This window comes from Salarias fasciatus, chromosome 20, assembly GCF_902148845.1.
Source record: "Salarias fasciatus chromosome 20, fSalaFa1.1, whole genome shotgun sequence".
Lineage (NCBI taxonomy): Eukaryota > Metazoa > Chordata > Actinopteri > Blenniiformes > Blenniidae > Salarias > Salarias fasciatus.
The window spans coordinates 3085333-3104380 of NC_043764.1; the positions used below are offsets into that span (position 1 = coordinate 3085333).

General features: G+C 45.1%; 1 protein-coding gene and 1 long non-coding RNA gene across 2 annotated transcripts in view; one reads left to right on the forward strand and one right to left on the reverse strand.

The window, feature by feature from the left end:
• LOC115408170 (XK-related protein 7-like) overlaps positions 1-10686 on the forward strand; it is a 53369-nt gene extending 42683 nt beyond the window's left edge. The window contains exons 2-4 of the mRNA XM_030118777.1: positions 4421-4620; positions 8286-8505; positions 9529-10686. Coding sequence (XP_029974637.1) covers positions 4421-4620; positions 8286-8505; positions 9529-10336 — 1228 coding nt within the window. The 3' untranslated portion in view covers positions 10337-10686. The remainder of the gene's footprint in view (positions 1-4420; positions 4621-8285; positions 8506-9528) is intronic.
• On the reverse strand, positions 830-14137 carry LOC115408217 (uncharacterized). Its single transcript, XR_003933748.1, has 3 exons — positions 14032-14137; positions 9352-9354; positions 830-841 (listed from the first exon to the last, which is right to left on the reverse strand). It is a non-coding gene; the product is annotated as an uncharacterized LOC115408217 (long non-coding RNA).
• Between the last annotated feature and the right edge of the window lie 4911 nt (positions 14138-19048).

Below are 19048 nucleotides of genomic sequence, written 5' to 3' on the forward strand. Positions count from 1 at the left end.
AGTGTAAAGTTAAAGCTATTTATATTGAAAAAAGGTGAAACTTACATTTATTTGACAGTGATTTCATATTTCTTAAATTAAAGTTAAATATTTAATTTGTTGTAGTTTTTATTTCTAAAATTTTATACTGGAGGAGCTTCCTGGATGAATAATTTCTAGTTTTACAGGTAGTACATTATGTACATGATTCTTAACAGTTTTTCTGAAGCTTTTGTATTATTTATATCGATATCGGAATCATATCGTATCGACCGAAATTATGACCTATATCGTGATAAAATTTTTGGCCATATCGTCCAGCCCTTTGTATGCTCAGCAATGCGAGAAGAGACGCAACACTGAGACCCGAGCTGAGGCATCGGTGATGCTGCCATGAGAGCCAGCGACCTGGATGCTGTCAAACCCGCTTCAACAGTTAGTTGACAATTTCACAGTATTTTACACCACAAGATATCATTAATATAGGTTTTAGGTTGAAGTTATTGTCATTTTCAGTATTAATCACTTGGTTTTGTGGAAATATTGAGCTTTTTATCATCTGTGTAGAGAAAAACTTCAATTTAAAGGTTATAATGACTCGATTTTCTGGCCACGCAAGATGAAAGTGGGCTTTATGTGATCCTTCAAGTAAAATGAGCAACACATCCCTGCTGTATGTGGTTGTGGAACCATTTATTTGCTCTTTTCCCAATAATTTTATATGTTGATTGATTGATTGATTGATTGATTGATTGATTGATTGTAGAATAATAATTTTGGTTATTTTTACTGTCTGGCCGTACTCAGTGTAAAATAACAAGAAGAGGACACACACTGCAGTCAGTCACACTGGGGATAAAATCTTCATCCCACTTCCCACCACTTCGCTTCAAAGTTCTCTGTTTCTGGAGTTGACTGCTGATGGCTGCACTTCATCCATTGACCTGTAATATTCATCTGAACACAGAGACTCTGGTCTACCTGTGGCCTCGGAAAGACCACCGAGGAAATGAGGAGAGCAGAGCAGGAGAGGATTCATATAGATTTGATAGATTGGAAGCTGAAGGCAGAGAGAACACCTGAGGGAAGAGAGAAATAAATTGGATAGAGAAAGAGAGAGGGGGGGATGACAGTAAGACAATAGCTGCATGGAATTGGTCTGAGAGGGAAACTAAATGAGAGAAAACAGGTGAAGGAAAGCAGGCAGAAAAGAGGAGGAGAAGAAGAAGATGAATGGAGGAAGGAGAAAGGAAAAGAGGCATTGGCCAAGTCGGGAAGATGAATCGTGAGGAAGGAAGGAAACAGAGGAAATAATGAAATGTTCCGAGCAAAAGGAAGGAAATGTGATTGTTAATAAGAGAAGAAATCAGCTTTCAGTTTCACAGTATGAAAAGTTATTACAGTTACTTTAGTTGCTCTACAATATCAGACAACACTCTGGTGTTACCGTGTCAGTATAGTGAATAGTTACTTTGTAATCGTGTTTCCATTCAGATATTCTGTAATTAATCTGTTATCACACTATCAATAACCCACAGTTCCACATGTAACCACGTCCTACGTCTCCCAGTCTCACACTCTCAACACTATCAACTTCCAGCCTGGGAGTCATTTTCCAAAAGCTGCATTTTCAGTGATTCCAAGAACGATTCTCATGTAAACGGACGAACAAAATGAGATGAAGGTTTTGTAAACGAGGCCTGCAGTTTAAATGGCCAATAGTGACATTAGCATGAAACACTGGATTCAACCGTCCAACAGTCACCGTGTGGAAATCCTGTAATTTTATCATTGAAACGGCTCAGTGTATTACTGTGTACCCTGAAGAACGCTGTATTGGTGCTGAAAGGACCCTCAGTCACTGGAAATGCCCAATATTGCCGTGTAGTGACTGAACAGTCTGGTTTTCCCATAAATACATCACAATTATCCCAACTATGTAATTACCCCGTGAATTGCCTGCAATTAAGCCATAAATGCCCCACAGTGAAGCTATAAATACCCAATAGGAGGCGTGTATTAACTATTAAACATGGGAATTAAAGCAGCTGCAGATTAATGTAAAGATTTAAATTAAATGCAGCACGAGAAGAGTTCTGATCTCCTAACATCTCCGAAGGCTGACAGAGGTGAACAACAGAGAGCGACGTTTTCTAGTGAAAACGGAAAACTTGCGCTGCATTTTAAGGGACCGTTTACATGACATCAGTGCTCAGGGTCACTGAAAACACTTCGACTCCATCGTGTAAACGGGTGAAAATGCAGCTTTTTGAAAAGATTCTGACTGTCTTTTCCTGAATGTCCGTGTTCTCCACGGTTAAAGCTAGGGTTGGCGATCTTGGAAAACTAGCATGTATTCGAATGTAGCATCTCCCCAAGGCTCCGCCGAGCTCTGCTTTTTCCGCAACATAACGTGTTGACTTCTCCCAGGGGGCGAGGAGCATTTCACTCAGTATGACAAAAAGTGCTTTTGGACAACATCGCCTACCCTAGCTTTAATGTTTAGAGTGGATTGTTCTACACAACAGCACCTACTGGTGGACCAGCATGAAAACTACACTATTTCTGCAGTTCCCATGGACACAGTGTTTTCAAAACACTGCAATAATAACTGTAATAACACAGAATTCTCTCTGAAAGGAAAACGCTGCGTTGCCACGTGAAGCGATGTCGTGTAAATGGACGCCTGAATTCCTCCCCACACTCTGAAATCCCGTCGCTGCAAGAAAAGTCATCAGGCTGAGTTTTGTATGAGCTGAAAGTCACACATCAGAAAAGGGTCAGACGGTCGTGGAAGAGATGAACGAAGTGTTTGGAAGACAAAAACATGAAATGAGAGAACGAGGAGACGGAGAGACGGAGACGCCGGCTGAGCTGCTGGGCCAGCAAATTATCTGCCGAGCCGCAAGATTTCCAGGCTGCCATGTCTGTCACTGCGTGTGTGTGTGTGTGTGTGTGTGTCCTGTTGAGATGCGTCGTCTTTGTGTTTTAGGTGCGTCAACCACATGTGCATCCATGCTTGCCTGTGGTTTTGCAGGCTTGAAAATCATCATATGTGCTGACGTGTGTGTGTGTGTGTGTGTGTGTGTGTGTGTGTGTGTGTGTGTGTGTGTGTGTGTGTGTGTGTGTGTGTGTGTGTGTGTGTGTGTGTGCGCGCAGAGACTCCCGGGTTATTTTTACCCCTCCATTTAAAATCTGCTTGGGGATGCAGAAGCGCAGGAAGTGAGTGTCGTCTCACTTTTCCTCGGCGAGCTTCGGTTCTCCTCCACCAAGCACCTCTCCTGCAGTACCGCTGCCGCCGTCTGCCAGCCGCCGCTCCCATGATGCACCAGGCTCTCCTGCAGCTTTAGACTGTATTTACTCTGCTTGCATCTGGTGAGGTCTGAGTTATTTCAGGGAGGGCGGATTTCTGTGTCACTGTTTGGAGAGACAATAAGATGATGGATTTGGAATCGATTCAGACTTGATGGAGAACCTGTCTTGAGGAGGGAAGGTGGATGAATTGACAGAGGGATGTTGTGGATGGAGCTGCCGGTCAGGCCTTGACCTGTGTGGGCGGGTGTAACAGTGGAAGGGGCTGGAGATCCGCTGACGGTTGGAGAAACGTCGTCTCGGACGCCGTTTACACCTCGAGGTTTTGAAAACGATGCCGGTTTCCACAGAAACAGCAGAAGCTGCTTTTTTGTGTCCGTTATACCACGGAGTCCGACTGTTCTCAAAAAGCTGTGTTTTCAGAGCCTCCAAACACAGTTGTCTTGTAAACAGACAAACAAAACACAAAGACAGTTTTCCATTGAAAAGCCTCGTCGTGTCGTTAGAGTAATCTGGACGAAAACCCGCTCTCAGTGATTTCCTCGGTTGTCGTGGAGTTTCTGTCTCGTAGCATCTTTTCTCACTTCTGCAAGTAAAAAAAAGAGGATCCAGATCTTTGCTTGATCCCGCCCCTGTTTTCCTGTCTTCTTCACATCAGTCCGCCATTTTTTTTTCTGAGATTGATGCATGCGGCAACTGACCCGCTGCAACCCGGCAGCCGATCGCAAACAAAAGAAGCGAAACAGGCCGGCGCTGACGGGCGGGGGTAAAGACGGCCGCCCTGCTCCAGGTCCAGCCCTCCAAAACATGTCACTTAGCTTTGATTCCTTCGCTCCACTCTTTAAATTCACTGAATGTGGCTGAGGGTGAGCACAGATCAAAGAAAGCCTGTAAATAAGGGAAAGGCTGCACAAAACCTGGGAGAAAAGCACTTTTAAATGACAAAGAACAGAGTTTACAACAGGATACTGCAACATCTTTCACCAGAAGAGCTGCTTTCACAATTTTCCACCAAAAAGTTGTGACTTGACGGAGATTTAATGGTGAAACATGTTTGATTTTCGTCATTTTCCAGCTGATGTTTAAAGGAGGTTCCTGAAGCCGTCTTTGCTCTCTCACTCGCCCTCAGGTACATCCACGCCCTGTACCTGGGCGCCCAGAGCCGCTGGCACAGCAGCGGGCCCCGCCGCCACTTCCACTGGCGGCTGATGTTCGAGAGCGCGGACATCACCATGCTCCGCCTCCTGGAGGCCTTCCTCAAGTCGGCGCCGCAGCTCGTCCTGCAGCTGAGCATCATGATCCACGGGAACGCCGTCCTGCCGCTGCAAGGTGAGCCAGGCTCCGCCTCTTCCTGCATCGTCCAGACCTTTTGGAAGAAACAGCTGCTTACTGCAGCCATGGTGCACAGGACGAGTAACAGTGTTCCACAAAAGTTCCCGTTTCCACGGAGACGGAGGCAGTTCAGTCAGATTGAGGTGTTTACATGGCGTCCTTTTTAGTAGGATTAGTTATGTCAGTTACTTGCCAGACTGGTGAAACAGGGACAAAACATCCTGGAATTTTTTTCTTTAAAGTTTGACTTTGTCCTGATGAGAATTCTAATATTTTCACAAAACCAAACAGTCACTGCAGAAAATAACTGCCATCTTAGCATAACGCAAATTGTAATGAAACGTTCTGTTGCAAAGCAGGAGTTAAATGTCAAAGAACTTAGAAGACTTTTCTACTCTGGATGTTTTTAGAAACTCCCCCTGACAGCTGATGCTAGCTGGCTCGCCCTCATGGCAGCACCACTGGTGGCTTTGCTCAGGTCTCAGTGTTGCACCATGGAAGCTTCTCTGAAGGCAATTTGAACATCCCTCTTGTCTTAGCAGACCAGCTTTGGCCCACGGGCCTTATGTTTGACACCCCAGTCAGTCACAGCTGATGCTGGAAGAGTGCATGTTGACTGTGACCGCTCACATTCCGGTGTGTTTCCAAACACGAGCGGCCTTTTTGTCTTCATTTCAGCGTCAACATTCCTGAAAACATTTTGAAAATAAGAGTTTTAGTTTAAAGCAGAACTTTGCAACTTTTTTACCTCAATAAATGTGTTTCAGAATCCCTTGGGGGGTAAACAAAGACTTGTCGCGGTGATTCGCCGGTCCCTTCACTCCCCCCGGGGTCTGTGTCCTGAAAACAGCGCTTGCAATTTCAGAGGAGCGGACCGACTACATCTGAGAGAACAAACCTGCTTTACGGCGCTCATACGGGAGGACAAGGATAAAAGCTGTTGGAGTGCGAGATCTGTCATTGTGTTGCAATAGACGATCTTTACATGATGTGTTGATTGGTTCTAATTTCTGTTTGGTAACTGAAAAATAAAGAAGAGTGGCACCTCCTCTGGTAGACGTGAGCGCGAGTGAGTTCGCTGCACTGAGCTGAAAGCAGCGTGTCTGAGTGTGTTTGTTTTCCAGTAAGTCTGAGTGTGTGAGGCAGGCATGTCAGAGGGAGCAACCGGAGGAAGTTCCCGGGCAGCGCGAGGAACTGAGGCTGCAGAAGATTTAACAAAAGCGCGTAAAACAAACATGAAACCCTCGCTAGCGTTAGCAACGCCACCCTAAGGTGCTCATGGTGGCAGAACCAAAAAGACAGAAAAAAAACTTTGTCTAACGAGCGGATAAAAGGAAACGGGAGTGAGACGCTCTCTGCACGCGGGGGGGGGGGGGGGGGGGGGGGCGTTTACCACAGTGAGCTTTCACAGGAGACCAGTAGGGGGAGCGCTAAAGCAAATCTTGCATAGTTCTGCTTTAAAAAAGACAAACTGTGACTTAAAAAAAGTGAAGCAATGAGTCAGAACGTCTCATAAAATCAATCAACATTTCATGTCTGTGACCACTGCTTCTACTGTGTGTGTGTGTGTATGTGTGTGTGTGTGTGTGTGTGTGTGTGTGTGTGTGTGTGTGCGCACGCGTGCATGCATGTGTGTGCGCACGCGTGCGTGTGTGTGTGTGTGAGAGAGAGAGAGAGAGGTTATTCTTTATTCATCTACCTCTTACAAGAAGCAGATTGGCCTTTGATGAATAAAACAAAATATATTCACACTTTATCTTTCAACACTGTGTTCTCTCTCTCTCTCACACACACACACACACACACACACACACACACACACACACACACAGAAAGCAAGAAGACAAATGTCAGAAGTGTTTGAAAATACTCCGACTCTGTCTAAACGGGCGAGAATCCAACTTTCCAGAAACACTCTGGCTCGGCCTCCATGTAAACAATGAAAATGCTGGACCTGGTCCTGGTCCTGGCGCTGGTCCTGGTCCTGGTCCTGGTCCTGGTCATGGTCATGGTCCCAGTCTATATTCTCCTGGTCTTGGTAGTTGACAGTCCACCTTGGTGTTCTGTCCATATGTGTGTGTGTGTGTGTGTGTGTGTGTGTGTGTGTGTGTGTGTGTGTGTGTGTGTGTGTGTGTGTGTGTGGTTTCAATACAAGGCACAAACAACAGCACCAGCTAGTGGCCCAACATGAAAACTACGTCGTTTTCAAAACCTCGCCATGTAAACTTGAAACTTTTCTGAAATGAAAAAGCAGAAAGGGGTTTTCACCTGAGCCGTGGTGTAAACGGAGCCTGAGAGTCGATCCTGGCAGACAGTCACACTCACACACACTCCCTGCCGATTTAGTGTGCTTGTTTTCACAGGAATGATTTAAGCTGCAGGGTTGAATATAATCTCATGTTTTGTGCATCTTTCCTCGTCACATCCCTCCTTTATCATCACACTCAACACGTTTGGCTGTTTTGGAGATTTTCCACGAGGCACGGTTGCGACTAACAGGGTCGTTGAAGAGCTGGGAGTGATTTATCAGCTCGTCTGGAGGATTTGATGCATTATGGATGCAGCATTTAAAGCATCAAACGCTGCGAGTAAGTGGACCTCTGGGTGGACTGGTGTTATCAAACACCGATTCCACCCCGGAGGGGAGACGGGACTGTGAACAGCTCAGAGCGGGGAACCTCCACGCTGCTGCTGCTGCTCTGATCCCAGTTGAAGCGGCGCTGTTCAGAGTGCGAGCCGGCGTTGGATTTACGGGGGTGCAGCGGTCCTGCCAAGACCGGACTGGAGGGTCGTTCTGGTGCTGGGCTGGATGGACGCTAACAGAGAGCAGGATTCAGCCTGCTAGCCAAACCGTCCTAAAGTCCTTCGGTCTCAGCTCTAATTCACAGAAAGATATGACATGAAAAATCCACATTTCTTCAAAGCTTAAGATGGAATTTCTTTAATTTGAATGATGGGAAATGTTCAGAATTACATTGAAACAGTAAAGCGTCGCAGCTTCTGCTCTGCTGAAATTTTCATGCTTCCTCGCTACAACTCATGGCTAATTTGAGACAAGCCTGCATGATTAACTCCCATGAATGTTTAATGGGTTAAACTGTGCTCTGGGTGCTCTGCGGCAGCCCTGAAACTTCCCTGCTCGGGCTAATAATCAGCCGAAACCGGTCCGGGCCCAACTGGAAGCTCTCACAGAGGAAAAAATAGCTGCTGTGGTTCATCCCGATGTGTCGTTTATCAAGCTCATTGGGACGTAATGGGTTTTTAATACCATTTAAAGCTTTTTTAAGCCTAAAACTTGAGGAAAAACATGTTTGTTCACTAACTTCTCCACACGCTGAGTCAACTTTAATTCTGCACGTCGTATATTTTGATATAAATGTAGATTTTTTTTGAATGACTGTGTGTAGCTCATCCACCTTCCTCCAAAATGCTTCAGACTTCGAGACGTAATGAAGCCAACAAAGTGATAACTTGTTGATGAAGTAAATAACATTAAACCATAATTTCTACCCTCAATGAAGAAACATGACTGTACCTTCCTCAAAGAGGAAATGGTTTCTTTTTTAATCGTGTTCCTGTCTTCTGCGGCTCTCTGGCGCCCCCCAGAGGAGGCCCTGGCTCAGCTTTACATTCAGATTTTTAACTCAACCTCGTCTCTGCAGGTCTGTCGGCCTCGGCCTCCCTGGTCTCGCTGGCCTGGATGATCGCCTCCTACCAGAAGGTTCTCCGGGACTCGCGCGACGACAAGCTGCCGATGTCCTACAAGGCGGTGATCGCCCAGATGCTGTGGCACTTCTTCACCATCGGGGCCAGGACGGTGGCCTTCGCCCTCTTCGCCTCCGTCTTCCAGCTCTACTTTGGGATCTTCATCGTCAGTCACTGGTGCGCCGCCGCCGCCACCGAGAAGCCAGACAGGCAGCGGACACAGAACCACACCTGATCCCAGGATTATTTATTGGTTCCTCTCAGCAGCCACACTGTGTCGAGCAGTCGATTGAACTCATTACGTCTTTAGCTCTCATAAATATACAGCAGGACAGATCATGATTCTTTCATTCATTCAGCAGACTGACGGAGTCAGAAGTGTTGAATTTTTAACAATGTTCTTCTTATCGAGGTCACAGATTAACTTCAACTTTAAAAATTAAGAAATAAAAGTCACACAACGGAGGATATACAAATAGAATAAACATCCAGGATGATGCTGTGAGGTAAAAGAAAAATGACAACTGTCTCAAGTAAGAATATGATGGAAAAATGTGTCAAGCTGGAGAATTGGGCTCCGTTTACACGACAGCGTTTCAAGTGAAGACTCATCGTTTTGGTGTTTCCTCCACCCTGCTGAAGACTGCTGACTGTAAAGCTAAAGATCAGGACCTTTAGCTCGTGTCACAGATCCTGTATAAACAGGCTCCATATATACCAGGACTGAACGTGGATCACTTTATTTATCATTCATCTATTCAGAGCCTTTTATTACACTTGTTTTCAGTCGGATTGAGACAAACGCCCATGTAAACGTGGCCTTTGTGCAGAAGAACTGTTGTCTCTCTTTGGGAGGTTTTTTTTTTTTTCTAAGTGTCTTCAGCAGCTCTGAGCACCGTTGTGTAAACGGACAACTAAAATGCAACGAAAGTTTGCTGTTTTCACTGGAGAACATTGTCGTGTAAACGAAGCCTCAGTGGACTGACAGCCTGTCACTCCTTCTGAAGAGGTTTCCCTTTTAACAACCTATTTTTTCTTCTGGCTCATAATTTCACAACAAATGTCTTTTTGATGGAGATTGAGCCAAAGTCAGTATTGATATTTAATGCAGGGAGAGTCCTTTATCATTATTATTCCCAAAAGATGGCCGTCTCAGTAATACCACAAGCAGCCCTGTTAAAAGTTGGCTCTGTCTTTCAGGTGTGTCATGACCTTCTGGATTATTCAAGGTGAGACCGACTTCTGCATGTCCAAGTGGGAGGAGATCATCTACAACATGGTGGTGGGGATCATCTACATCTTCTGCTGGTTCAACGTGAAGGAGGGTCCCAGCCGCTTCCGCATGACGGTGTACTACTCGGTGACGCTGGCCGAGAACGTGGCGCTGACCGCCGCCTGGTACACCTACCGCGGCCCGCACACCTCCGACTCCTACGCCCTGGTGGTGGTCTGCCTGGTGGCCTGCAGCTTCGCCCTGGGGACCTTCTTCATGCTGGTGTACTACTGCTGGCTGCACCCGGACGGGCCCGTTCTGGGCTCGCAGTGGGGGGGCTGCGTGGACGAGGGTGTGGTGGGCGCGGGAGGCGTGGCGGGAGTGATTGACGCTTGCCTCACTCCTTCCCAGGGGTCCCAAACGGACATGGTGATCACCAGTCCCCCGAGGACTCTGCCCAGGACTAAAGACACGGGGGAGCCAGTTCCCGGGGAACGGGACAAGGACAGAGACAGGGACAGTTGCCTGCCCGTCTTCCAGGTGCGCCCCTCCCCATCCTCGTCCCCGGCACTCCTCCACAGGACCTCCTCGTCGTCCCGTGCGCAGGAGGGCCCGGTGATCCGCATCGACCTCCCGCGGAAGCGATACCCGGCGTGGGACGCGCACTTTATTGACAGGCGTCTGCGCAAGACCATCCTGCTCCTGGAGACCACGTCAGCCGTCAGCCCCCGGATTCAGTACCGGAGCAGCATGATGGGCAGCAAAGAGGTGTTAGAGTACGAGACGACTGTTTAAGCCAACGGGAGCTGTGAGAGTTCAGAGTGCAGTCTGGGACCGAGGCTCCGCCTGAGACCAGGTCTCACCCCGGGACTACCTTCGCCAAGAGAAGCATGGAAAGACGAGCGTCGGGGAGCTTTCTTGAAGACGCTGTCAAAACTTGATTGTAAAATGTGAAGCGCAATCTGGGACCAGAGCAGTCCGGGAGTCAGTAGCATGAATGAGCCGTGGGAAGTTAATGGAGTAACACTGAACTGGGATAATCTTCATTTATTTTTAAGAGCTTGGAAGTGAGAAATTTAATCTCTCATCCTGGGACCAAGGAGCGTTAGATCCCGTTTCATCCTGCACGGTCTGTACAAGGAGCAGAAAAAAAAAAAAAAAAAAAAAAAAGGATTTGAGAGAAATGAAGTGGTGGAGTTTGAGATAATTGAGAAACAGTCTGCTGCATGAACTTGAGCCTCGGACCTCAGAGACACAACAGAGACTTTCCGATTTAGAAACTGGCTGCTAGAGAATGCATGGGACATGCAATCATTTTGGTTTGATAGCAAAATTAGACATGAAATGATGGCTAAATATTCAGTATATAATGTTAAACCACTAGGCATCCCTGAAAAAAAGATAAATGTTTTACAGAGTAACAAGATACCAAGGACACGTTTAACATCCAAACCATAAAGATTGGCTGACTCGCTCAAATGGTGACGACATAAATAGAAAGGTTGAAATTCTTCATTTTGACCAATCATGCTTCCAAAAGTTTGCATGTCCCTCACAACTAAAACTGAAATAATTCTGTCCCGAGAGAATTTCTGCACTTGGAACAAGGCAACAATCCTCCAAAACCAGGAGGATCCGTCCAAAACAGGCTCCTGACTCCCCGTTCAGGCCGAGGTTGGTCTAAGAAAAGTTTGGCCTGAGATACAAGCGACACCAGTCCCTCATCTAGATGTGTTCAAGAAGCAGCCACAGCATAAGTCTCACTACTTACAGCCCCCATCCGCTGAGAAAGGACTCGTTTGGGAGGGTCAGTCGGGGCTCGATGTACGGATGTACAGTAAAGTTGGCGACTTCTGCGGTGGCTGCAACCGCATGGCGTGCCGGAACCCACCACAAACAGGCCTGTGATGTACAGTTGAATAAATACAGATGTCAGATATAAGCTGTTATACTAAGCTGTAGTTAGGTGATGAATGACTTTTGAGTGAAGAAGTTTCGTTTACTCATAAGATTCTAAATGTCGTCCAAAATTGTCCGGTTTTTTCAGGAGAAATTATGTAGGCATCATCGGCAAACTCATTTTGCCACAGAACCATTATTCAAGGTTGGATTTTCGTGGGGAAAACAGGCGGGGAAGAGGAATATTGGCTTGAAGCTTGAAGGAGAAAATCAAACACGTGCTGAAAGTACTGTCAAAAATGTAGAGTACCATACTTTTTTTAAGCTAGCTAGTTAGGAACACTGTCTGTTTCCTGTTCGATGAGGCTTTGAATGTGTCCAATGTGGGTGTTTACAAATGAAAACAATATGCAGGCCTTCAGCTTCTAGACAAGACTGATTTGACTGCTTTCATAAAGTGCTGATGTTATGTCCTTAATACAACGAGGTAAAGTGAACAGTGCAGATCGGCGAGCACGTCAGGAGTCTGGATCTCCAGCACGTCACAAATGGTGGAAAACACAGTCCAGAACAACAACAACAACTGCTGCTAGAACATTGTAAAGAACAAACACTTGCATCAAAGCAAACTTCTTTCATATTAGTCAAACGGTGTCCTGCTCTTGCCCGGATCACACAAAACACAGCGCTGTCGTGTAAACGGGACCGACGTCATTTCATCAGCTTGAGTCGCTTGAGTGGATCCTGTTTCTGGTTGGTGGTTGCAGCAGTCCAACCTGCGCCCCCAGTCTGATGAGTCAACATCGATCCGGTTGTTCCAAAGTATCAGGTCCAATACTGCGCTCTGATATGCCAAACCTAACAACCAAAACTAGACACGGACTCACCTCAAAGGAAGTGATGCTGAAATACTAAGTGGTGCGTCTTCCATCAATTTACAAATAGTATCATTTCGTCCTCACTCCAGTACAGTGCAGGGAGCCAAATGTCTGGATTCACATCAGTGCATCCCAGGTAACAATTTACCATAAGACTAATTAAAGCTTCAGCCATTGTGACTCAGTACACCTCCTTGTGGTACAAAATTGTATTGCAAGATGTAAAAAAAAGTCAAGTTGGAAAGCCCGTTGACTTTAGTCTGCAAACCAGCAACACAACACAAGACGGTCCTCATACTGACGTCAAGACTGTTGCTCTGTGCATCTTGCTCATTCTCTTAGGAAATAGTGATGCACATGGTTCTTGAAGTCATGTGACCCACATGGTTCTTAAAAAAGCTTGGTGTAGCAATGAAGACTTCAGGGCTCCGGTTTGATAGCAAAATTTTTAAGTTGTATTTTAAAAATAATCAGGAAATTACCTGTTTGGGGTCGACTGTTATGACACAAACACTGATTGATTGTGGCACATTGAAAGAAAGAAGCAATGACTCTGAACTTATGGCAAAAATCTATAATTTGTACGGACATGAAAGAAGAAGCTTCTTGGAGGTTTGTATCTTTTGAAGTATTTCCAGACACCTTTGCAGTGTAATATTGATCATCGCTGCCGTGCAGAATATGCATGCTCATTCTGAGATGTTAAAGGGAAAAAAATAGAAAAGAGCAGGACGTGTTGAAGATTAGAATCAGGAAAGCTGCTCTGGTTCCTGTGCTATGCTGATGATATGAGTTTATTCATGACTCATCAAACTATTACAGATGATCATCTTTTGGTTTGGCATCAGATCGTCGTTTCTTATTCAAACTATTGATGAGGTCGTTCAACCATCTTGCTGAAGCCACAGCCCAACATAACTCATGTGATCTTGATCAAACTGCTGAACGTGTTCCGCCCGGTCTAGAAACGCATCGTTTTACATTTTCGTTTCAGAAAATTATCGCATTTACACGCCAACAATCAGAACGGCAGAAACGCTGAAAACGATGTAGTTAGTATGGTAGTTGGTGCTGTAGTTTGTTTTTGTAATGAAACCACACACACACACATGCTACAGAGAACAATACGCTATGAACAGGAACCCTGGGAGAACGCGGACATTCGTATGGACAGAACACCGTTAGACTCTGCACAGAGCTGGAATTGTCGCAAAGTTCCACCTTGGGAGTCGTTTTAAAAAAACTTGCGTTTTTGGCTGGCTCTGAGCACCACTCAAACTCAAAACACAATGAAAATTTGGCGTTTTCACTTGAAAATGTCGTCAGTCTCAACGAAGCATCATGTGGCTGCGGACGAGTTCTCAGCTCGGTTCTCCAGACTTCCCTCTAATTGTTCCCGCGCTGATGATCTATTGGAAACTCGCGGGTGTGTGTTCCGCCTGATCAGCAGGGATTGTGGGAAACATAGAGCTGCCATCGCTCCCGTTACGACTCCTGCGACAGTGTGTATTGTTAAAAGTTAGAAATGGCTGAAACCTGCAGGTAGTGTTCAGGTGGTCACAGGATGTCCATGGTGCTGAAATGACTCTGTGTCAACAAGCGGTGGCGTCTCGTCCAAACGTGATTGGCTGGTGCACAGACGACGCCATCGCAGTGCGACGCGCCGCTTCCTCCGGTGGTGGAACAAACCTTTCATTGTCCAGGTAGATTCACAGTTAACAGTGGTGCGCTGATTATATATGAACTTGAACAAAACACCATGAGGAGTTAAAAATCATCTTTTTATTAATTAATGCAAGTATTTATGTTTATTTATTTTTGTATTTGTTTTATATCTATTTATCTATTGTTTACTCACTCGGTGGCCATGTCTTTGGTACGACTCTTATATTAAGATGTAAAAACTGAAAATAGATTTTTTTTTTTACTCATTCTATATATCTGTATATATCAGAGTGATGCTATTCTAGGATGTGTGTATGTGTAGGAGTGTGTGTGTGTGCTCTGGTTTGTATGTATGTATTGTGTGTTTGGATGTGTTCTTGAGGTTTTTTTTTTTTTTTTTTTTTGATAATGCTGCTTAAACATCCTCTGATTGAGCGAGCAGAAAAACAAGTCCGTGGTGAAAATATCTATGACAATGTTATTTAAAAAAATGAATAAAAAGAACTCAACAAGCTGTGCTGATAACTGTAGATGGGAACAATATTGTAGTAAACGTGGCCGAATGGCCATCAAAATAATCCCTCCTGCGCGTGTTTGTGTCTTCTTTGGTTGCTCGAGAGCTGGGAAATCTCATAAGTTTCTTTTATTTAAAGGTCTCATATATGTAAAATTCATTTTCTGAAGCTTTTTTAACAGTGCTCTGTGTCCCCTGAGCCTGTGTGTCAGAAAGTCTGTCATCTCCTTCACTTTGTTTGCTCCACTTTTTAGGGAATGTGTTCAAACGGGCGGACCGGGGATTTTTCCCTTCATGACATCAGGTGGGGAAATAACCCCTCCCCCTGGTTAAAACCCCTCCCCCTGATAATAACCCCTCCCTCTGGAGTGGAGCTCGACTTTACTGAAATACTGAATAAATTCAGTAGAATCTTACCAGTGACCCTGCAGGAGCAACGGCTGCTTGGCAAGAACTGTAACAACACAGAGGACCGAACTGAGAAGCCACCCACCTTCAGGAGCCTCTCCCTCTGGGTCACATTCTGACTGAAACCGGTTGAACGACGGTGTTTCTAGTAGCCACAGCCATGAATCCAATGTGAAAATTAGCACAAAGGCCGGTGTTTTGGATGAACTGGTTTCCCTGTTAAATGATGAGCGAGCTTTGAAGCGATGAGCTTTGAAACTTCGTTGTAAATGTTGTTACAGAAATCTGTTTCTGTCGGGACAGCAACAGATTTCTGTCTGGTTTTTAACATGTGAGCAACAACAACAGACGCTAAAGGGAGTCGGTCATCATTTAACAGGGAAACCAGTTAATCTGCCACACCGGAAAGCTCCTGGACGGATGGACACAGACACACAAACAGAACGTTCTCAGTGGAGCTCACTGGAGGGACTTTTAGAAACTGGATTTGAATTAAGTTAAATCCAGATCGAAGGCTTTTTTGATTTGACCAAAATAAAGTGATTGAACAAATAACATTTGTCACTGAAAGAAAGAGAAAAAACACTTAGAATATATATATATATATATATATATATATATATATGTGTATTTTTTTTTTTTTTTTTCTTAAACTGTGTTCTCGCCACCCCGGCGGTATTGTGTCTGTCTCCTTCCAGCGTGGGTCCTCTACCAGAGGCCTGGGAGCTTGAGGGTTCTGCAGGATCTTAGCTGTTCCTAGGATTGCGCTCTTTTCAACAGAGCTCTCAGATGTTGTTCCTGGTATCTGCTGGAGCCATCCTCCCAGCTTGGGGGTTACTGCTCCCATATGTACACATACATATATATATATATATATATATATATATATATATATATATATATATATATATATATATATACATTTTTTTTTTCCCTAAATGAAACATCTAAAAAATCTTTCATACACTTGTTTTTATTCTCTTTTTTTCCCCAAGGTCAAACCTTAACTTTTAATTTCTTATTAAATCTTCTCAGTCACTTTTTTTAAGTCAACAAAACCTTTTGGTGTGGATTTATCTCCATCGATTTGGGGGAAAGACTCTTTGATTACAGTAATGTTGAACGTCTGAGTCTGCTGTGAAGCTGTGGAAAAACTGATCTTTAAATTGAATGAAGGTTTCCCAGGTTTGCATGACGGCGGTTTGTGGAAAAGCTTTTCCACATCTCGCGCCTGGAGCCTCTGTCGAATTCTGGGCAGGTTTGGGCCTGAAGCCTTTTCAAACCAGGCCCTCACCTTCTCCCGGTGGACGGATGGAGCTCGCTGCTGGTCAGACCTTCACGGTGAGTCTTCCAAACCAGAGCTCCACCAGTCTCCTCCTCCTTCTTCTTCTCCTTCCCCCTCCCTGGATCTCCCCGCCCTGTTTCCTCCTCTGCCTTTCCTCTGGAGGCGACAACAAAAACCCAGCATCCTTTGATCTCTCCATCTATCAGCATCCCTCCATCCTGAGGATTGCTTGTTTATTTACTGGCGTCTCTCCGGAGATGCAGCGACCAATCAGCGAACTTTCTCCGCTCCGTTTTTAAATCATTTTACTTCCAGAAACCTGCAGAAGAGACATGAGTGATACTTTGTCCTTTTCTGTTCATCATTTTCATCTTTGTTTCTCCCACTTTCAGCCTCTTCAGCCTTCTTCATCCTCTCTTTGTCCACCTGTTAATTTTTTACTTTAATGCCCAATTTAACTTTTTTATCAAACCAAATCTTTCACTTCAAGACTGAGTTTTACATTTTCCACTTTTTACCACCCTGGGTCTGATTCCCAGGGTTTCTTTAAATGTGACTCTGGTTCTACAGGTTCCTTCCTGTCCAGTTTTCTTCCCTCCTCTCCTCCACTTGCTCATGCAGATTTGTTGTTTTTTTTCTAACAGTATCTTCAAATGACCTTGTTGTATTTTTGACGCAACGTGTTTAATTGATTTGAGCGATGCTTTTCTAATCACAGAAAAACTTCAAACATTTTAAATCTCAAAGCCAACAAAATGTAACAACTTCACAGTAGTGGATTAAATATCTAACAGCATGTTTAGAATAATGTAGACACATTTAAGACATGAAAATCTGCTTTTTATTTCGAAGTCATTTCCTTAATTTGGAAATTTCACAATCTTCATGAAGAGGTGCTCCAAAGAAAAACTTCCCCACTGAAGAAAGAGGCCGACTTCATCTCGTCTCACAATGCCTCGTTCTTACAGTTTCCACGTCATTATACACCAGGAATTCACTCTAAAAATAAATATTCAGAACGCACAAACAGCCTGACTGGCGTTAAATAGGTTCAGAGTAAAAACATCAGTTATCACACAAAACAAACCCAAACAAATCAAAACTGTCAGATTGGATCTTGGGCTGAAGAGCGTGTAAAGGTTATATTTAGTCTGTGGTTTGGGGACATTTCTAATTTAGAGAAATGGTGACCTCGTGTGGTGAATGCGTCAAAAGCATTAAAGGAGGGTTATTATGAAAAATCCACTTAATTGAGCTTTGTATAAAGCTATAGTGTCATTTCCCAATTAAAAGGACACATGGAGTCGTTTCCTGAACCACGCACATTTGAGCAATCCCTGAATCTCCCCCTGGCAGCCATGTTGAGCGCTGAAACGCTCAGTTCTTCACTGCTCCGCCTGTAATGCACAGCTCCGCCCATCTCTGACGTAATCTGCACAGCTCCTCCCGCACAGCTCTGCAAGCTGAGGAGATTCTTAAAGAGACAGCGACCCATTTCCAGGCGTTTGAGGCAGCCTGATGCAGAGGCAAATTGGATTTAAGTTGTTTTTGACACATGCAGCTTTCACCATCCAACTTTGGGCAAAGCTGTTGCTCGCGTGTGCTGTAGATTGATACTAAAGGGCTAAAAAACACGTAATACCCCTCCTTTAACAACAGATGAAATTCACGAGTTTAGTGCAGATAAAAGGTTTTAAAGATGTTTAAAAAAATGCATTCTGTCTTAATAAATCCAAGACTCTGTTAATAAGCTGCAGTCCTCTTGCTGGAGGTTGTGATTCATGCGAGGTCTTAAAAAAACATTTTGTTTCCAGAAGACAACTTTTCTGTTCTAGTGAGAATTTACAGAAGAAATCAGAAGAAATGGCGCCTGGATCCCGTTCAGACGCCATTTCAGGTGAAAACATTGTTTTTCCAGTTTTTGTTTCAATAAAGTTTCACGTTCAAACAAAGTGTGTCTACACTGAAATGGAGGAAGCACTGACAACTAAGTTATGGTGCGTTCCCACCGGACGCGTTGCAAGCGTCACGGGCGTCTTTTACATTCAAAGTCTATGGTGGACGAGTTTCAACGGACCTAACGCGCGTCAGGCGCTTTTCGAGCACTGGCGACGCGCGTCACGCGTTGCAGGCGTCAACGCCTGAAGCTGGGGAAATTGAACTTTGGAAGCGTCAATGCAGAGCGTCATCCAATCACAGGCGAGCACTCTGGGGCTCTACCAGAGGAATAGAGCGCCTACAGTTGGTGTCCTGGCAGGTTTGAGCGCCGATGCAGGCCAGAAGGTCGTCAAACTGGGCCCGGGAGAGGCGGAAGTACCGCTGAAAGCGAACCTCATCCTCACGCAGCTCCTGGAGCAAATGGTGAAATTCACCAAATTGCGAACGCCGCTGCAGGATGGGATGAACCCAAAAACGTCACACAGGCGCCTGACAACGCCGTTTTCTGGCTCGCTTTATTAAATAAAGCCAAGCCAGTGTCTCGATGGGATCCGCCATTGTCAACAAGAAGACAGGACACAGAAGCTCCTCCCACTCCCGCCAGTGAGCTGCCGCGCGTGTTGCAAGCGTCGTGTGTAGATCTGAACACGCGTCGAATTCCACACTTTACACGCGTCAACTTTGAGGCATCAGTGACGCCCGTGAAGCTTGCAACGCGTCCGGTGGGAACGCACCATTGGAAAATGCCGTTGGACCGTTTTCACTGTACTTTTTTGAAAAGTTCCACCTTGGGAACTGTTTTCAAGAAGTTTTCATGTAACCGGACAAGTTTTGCTTGAAAACATTGCTGTGATAATGGGCCTTAAAAAGTTAGTGTGTGTGTGTGTGTGTGTGTGTGTGTGTGTGTGTGTGCGTGCGTG